General features: G+C 30.6%; 1 protein-coding gene across 1 annotated transcript in view; it reads right to left on the reverse strand.

Annotated features, from left to right (window-relative positions):
* Positions 1–1,491: 1,491 nt before the first annotated feature.
* The window catches only part of LOC117167819 (regulating synaptic membrane exocytosis protein 2), a 124,374-nt gene continuing 119,714 nt past the window's right edge, over positions 1,492–6,151 (reverse strand). The window contains exons 22-23 of the mRNA XM_033353022.1: positions 4,786–4,920; positions 1,492–1,562 (exon numbers count right to left, since the gene is read on the reverse strand). Of these exons, the coding sequence (XP_033208913.1) occupies positions 1,560–1,562; positions 4,786–4,920 (138 nt within the window). The 3' untranslated portion in view covers positions 1,492–1,559. The remainder of the gene's footprint in view (positions 1,563–4,785; positions 4,921–6,151) is intronic.

Genomic DNA, 6,151 nt, shown 5'->3' on the forward strand with positions numbered 1-6,151 from the left:
AGTCCCATTAATCTTATTCTGATCACCCAATCAGCCACTTTTTTCAATGCAATTTGAATAATAACAAATTTCACATGATTCATTCACAATTCGACTTCAGTACAATCTATCAACCTAAAATGTATTATGTATTACTAACAAAAATGTCACAAAAAAATGAAACTACCGATGCTGAAAGAGGATATAAAATAATGAAAGAAGGTAGCCTGTTTTCAATCGATATCGAAAAATGTTTTGAAAATATAGAAAATTCATTATAATTTATATAAAAATTATTTGTCCACGAAAGAAAGTTCCATCTAAATGCGCAAGCTCTTGTACTTTGCACGTGCATACAGTATAGTATGATTTGAGGATATGTAAGTAACCGTGTGTGCAGGCTGCAGGTACATGCCATATAGATTCAACATATAATATTTTTTAATAACTGTACGTGAATATACACAATTTTCGTGAAGTGTGACATGTTCTTTGCCGAAACAAATAAAGTTTATTCGTTTAACAAGAATATTTAACGAGACTGCAATGCAACGACAGAAATCAACAAGCCGAATAGCACAACAATCGATACTACTTTACACCCTCGACATTCTGCCACACCAGACTGACTCCCAAATGATAAAATTTTACTGAAGTCGAAGAAATACGAAAGTCAATCTTTAAACCAAATTGAATACAATGCAAATTAATTCAATAAAACTTGAACATTTTCATAAAAAATTAGCTAATTTTCAGGACACAATTATACCATCTTTATCTTTACTTCCTATCTATAATAACTTACTATAATTTCTTATAATTTAAAATTTTAATCGTGCTTCAATTAAATTATTTACAATACTCGAAGATCTACGAGACTTGAAAATTCTATTTTGAGAAATTTTTACATCAAGGGGTTACATTTCCCATTCCACAAGTTAGAGTAATTGCGAAAATGCAACAGCTCAAAATTTACTAGTGATGACGATTCAGTATACATAATAAAATTGGATAAATATAAATTGTAGAAAAAAAGAAGAATTTGTGGTTTCGTTGACACGATGTGTGTAGCTTATTGACCACAACAACAAGCTCGCATCGCGATGCTTTGAAATTAGTTTATCACATTATATACAGTAGTTAAACATACTGCGACTAAGACGCCTGCAACGGATTATCGAAGATTTTTCGAGACATCGTTGCTTACATGTACACGAGTTGCTAGCTTTAAAAGTCCTTGCACGATGCCGCAAATTGTATACAAATATTTCTTTCAACACTCGAGAGTACCTATGATTTCGCTGATCTAAGTCGTACCTAGATCAATATAATTAAGTTTTAATATTAAACAGACTCCATGGCTCCGGCGAGAGACAAATTTTATTTCTTAGCAGTTTAGCTAGTCGGGAATTATCTGCAGGACGCATTCTTTGACGATCTTTTAAATATTTATATATTCTTACACCAACAAAAACGATCACAATGGACGAATGTTTCAAGGATCGTTCCATATTTTTTTTTCCTAACACATCACACTTGAGTCCATGACGGCAGTGCGCTCACTTATGATTGCCTTCATTTCACTGAAAAGAAATAGTAAAAAAGAATATTATAATTGGGTTCTAAAACAGCACAGTCATCGAGTGAAACTTGATATTTCTCTTACGTACAAAATATTTTAGAAATTTTTTGAATAAATGTCACATTTAAGTAATTCAATAAAAAATGACAGAATTAAATATTAACATTTTCAAATTTCAGCTTTAAAAACTGTGATTTAAAATGTAAGTTCACAATAAGAAAATCGCTTTAAAAAATTAATACATACTAACATTCAAAACTGCACAATTTTATAAACTTGAAAATTGTAAATAATATATAAAACCTCAATTTATTTACAATTGTTCAACTACTGAGGCCTTTGATGGGAAAGAGTACAATTTTAAATCGTTCATTTTAAACAGAGATTCTGAATTGCTCATACTTAAAGTTTTTCACAGCCAACCATTATTCATTTTTAAATAATACATAGTGATTTTTTTAAATTTTTAAATTAATTTACATTGAAAGTTAATCGACTTATAACGTTTGACTTTTAAATTGGTTAAATGATCAAAACTCTTTTAATTTTTAACTTTACAAGCCTTCAAAACTGCATTTAACAAAATTTAATTTTAAAATGAACGGTTAAAAATCAAAAATTAAAAATAAATATTTTTCAAATTAAATGACTTTAAAATTGCGCATCGTAAACTAAATTATTTCTTAGTAAAAAAATGTTACACATTGAACTTTTCAAACTCAAAAGAATTTCAAACTGAATTCGTAGGAAATTGCATAATTTTATGTGGCATAAAATTAGTGACACTTGAAGTGTTTTGAAATGTTTTTCTACTAAACATTTTATGAGCTGAAACAAAATTTGAATCCTAGTTTTGTCTATGTGATACTAACATTAAGTATTATTTTTAAGCTACAATTTATTTTCTAAATTTCAAAGATGACTGCTGATTTCTCAATTCACACACACACACACAATAAAAAGGAAAGTCATATCCAAGATTTTGAGCACGACATAAAACTTACCTTTTAAAGAAAGGAATTCTAAAATTTGCAAATTCTACCGAATCATAAAATCACCAACTTACACGTGTCTACAGGGATAAGCAACAGAATATTAATGCTGTACAAATTAGATAATGTGCAGTGTTAAATTCGAGTGATTAATATAGAAATCAAGCAATAGTAAAAAAATTACTATACTGTATAACTAAATATGAATTAAACAATACTGTTGATTCCTGGTATTTATATATTATTGACTTTTATACGTTTTTTTTTCATATTATCTTTTGTATATATCATCTTTACCTTATGTAATTAAAATTGCATTCTTATAAGTATCTAAAACAAATAAAATTATATTTTTCACTCAACTTTATGTCTAACATTTTTTTTAAATGTAAAACGCATTTAAGTCATTCATATTTTAAGGTATGCAATTGGACCGTAAACTTCCTTCGATACACAAAGCTTCAGGTACTTCAAACCAGTTTTACATTCTTTCATCACTATAACACTACTATATTCAAACCTAATAATCGCCTTAAAAATCGTTATTCCTCGACATTGACAGGCAACAGCAGAGCAGAAAAAATCTCAGCCGATTCTAATAAAGATTACACGAACAAAAACCAATTTTTCTAAATCAAGATATGTTTTATTAATCGTTGAATCAAATTTTTGTTCAATATGTACTTGCACGTAATCCCACAGTTAAGAATATGGGGCGAAAAGTTTGGAAAAATTATGGTATGTTCTAGGTGCAACATTTTCGGAATACAACAGACATTTACAAATTTCAAAATATTTCAAGGTCTTGTTTTGCAAGAATTTTGGACGAAGGTCCTTATTTAGGTATTGAATGCACCTATCATGCCGCTTAATCCACATCTGATAAACAGTGTTCTACATTCTAAGCCATTAAATAGCATTCTAAAAATATTGCAGTATATATAAGATGTTTTTCAAATTCCCCTCCCCCCTTAGATCTGAAATCATATGTACTTCATTCAACAGCTCCGAACAAACATTGTTACAACAATTAATAAAAAATCATATGACTCAGAAAACCTTATTTATTCGTGTAATCTTTACTAGAATTTTCTGAGATTTGCTTCTGCTAATCTGATGCCTTTCAGCCGAGGGTCACCAATTTCTTTAAACCATATAGATACTTCAAACTTTAATTTTTAAAGCCGTGGATAAATGAAGATATTGTTTCTAGGATGATCAATTTGTTAATAAGATCAAGTAAGAAAAAATGAAATTAATCAAATGGCAACAACAATTTTCATAACTTAAGACTTCACGCAGATTTTTACGATGATCAGAATTATTTTTCAAATCGGTACTATTTAAGGAATATTTGAGAAATTTTTATTATTTATGGACTTTTATTATAATTTTATAAAAGCTGTCATGAGTCATTAGTGCGTGAAATCTTTTTTTTTTCAAATATATCTACGAACGATGCCTTGACCTCAGTGCATACCTAAAACTATTTGGCGCTCCAGGAACATATCCGCTACGTCTACAGCTATAGTCAAAATTCAGACTGTAGCTCATATTTGTGATGTGCTAGTGGTGTTTCTAGAAAAACAATTTTCTCGTGCGTTCTTTCATTCTTTTTAAATTCTAGTCACTACTCCAACATTGACTTCCATTCCTTTTGTCATTTTTTAGCACGTCCTCTCTCTCTCTATACCTCTTCAATCTCCTTTATTCCATATTATTTTTGCTCTTTCGACAAATAAAATTCAAAGCTTTTAGAAATCTATTTAAATCTCTCACTTGTTTTTGTAAATTCAAATGTTAGCAGTGTAAAATATATAAAATACAAACATAAAGGCAGGATTGTCTCGTCTACATTATTTAAAAGATTAGATACCCGATAAGTTACATCGAACAGTAGGTAGTCAGCTGTCATTCAGAAAGGTATTTTTATCCATCTCGATACTAATACCAATAATAAAGTTGGTGGTAAAGCTTTCGATGAAAAGTGAAATATATTTGTCGTTTGCAAGAAAGATTGAATGTCATGCTTGGTTTCAATAAAACTATCGAGTAGATTGTTCATTAGAAAACTTTGGTTTAGATTTCAAAAACCGCAAATGTCTCAATGCATGCGTTTGAGACAGAAGGCGTAAGTTCTTTTTTGTCTGTGTAAAATTTTTAAAACTTTAAAGACTCGAGAGAGGCTGCTGAAGACCGACGAGATAAACCAAGGGAAGGTGGTCCACTGACCAGGGATGTAGTCCCGAACAGCTTGTACCACCCGATCACCATATCATTGAGGTTCAGATCGTCCAGCATGATCTGTGCAACGCCCATGAACACTTTTCGTCCTTCCAATCGGCCATAATCTCCCCAGACAGTCACCTAAAAGAAATCATATATTAAAACTTTTTGCATAGACTTTATATGTAAGAAATGACTCGGAGATAATTTTAAATTTATAATAAAGAAATTTTATATTGAACAAATGCGACCTTCAAATTTTAAAACAACAAAATATTAACATGAAACCAACTTTTTGGTATTCTGTCACCCACGAACAGTGTAAATTTTATTTTCCTTCATCTTAACTTATTATATCAACTAAAATAAACAGATAAATGTAGAGCAATTTTAAAAGTGCATTTTCACATGTATGTTATTGTTAAATAAATACAGACTATTGGTATTAAATAAATAGAGGCTAGTGGAACAGTTCTATGAGACTGCGGCTTAACGCATTGTCTGATCAAAGCCGGACGCTACCACTGGCGACCAGTGGATCGAGCGCTCGGCCGCTCTAATGGTCCTTTACTAATAGTTTTGAAAATTACACATTTTTATTATTTTTTTAAATGATTGAATGTTAAAAGGTTGCATTAACTGCCAAGGTCATTAGCGACTGTGCAATAGGGATAATTATAAACTGCAGAGTTTCTCTGCGAGGTATCCTTTTGATATTACTAATTATATTTTAATTTTAGGGTATCCTGCTTTGGGAATCAAACCACGACGAAACTGAGCCACGATGTCTGCGTAAGTCCACATTTGTTTTTGTACGAAAATTCGTTTAAGAAATAGACTTTGCGAAAAGATGAAAACCGTGATTTTCTCGCGTCACTCTTCCGTGGCTTGACTTTCAAGGAAGGCATGTTTGAAATAAAGAATTTAAAAATTAAGAAATTAATGCGAATGGCTTGATATTTTGACTATACATACCTAAAAAATAAATTTCTGTATATATATACACCATCTCTTATAATCTTCATATGAGCTTTAGGGAAAAGCACCCGACCGACAATCGGAGTTCGATTCCCAGCAGAGCGAGGGAGAAGATATTGTGTAAGAAAAAATTTAATTAAAAAAAATTTTAATTTATAGCTTCATCTAGTCTGAAAAGACGTAAATAGTTTCTGTTATTTGAACAATTAACTTAGATAGATAGTGTTGATTTCTATTTTGACGGTCGGTGAAAAGATATCTCTACTGATCGGTAATTACCACCTCTGGTAATAATATACGAGGGTGGATTGATAAGTTTCCGGCCTGACCAAGAAAAACAACGTTTTTAAGAATTTTTTTTTTATTTCTCAACATAATCTCTTCCAAGGCTGAT

The sequence above is a fragment of the Belonocnema kinseyi genome, chromosome 2 (genome assembly GCF_010883055.1).
Source record: "Belonocnema kinseyi isolate 2016_QV_RU_SX_M_011 chromosome 2, B_treatae_v1, whole genome shotgun sequence".
Taxonomy (NCBI): domain Eukaryota; kingdom Metazoa; phylum Arthropoda; class Insecta; order Hymenoptera; family Cynipidae; genus Belonocnema; species Belonocnema kinseyi.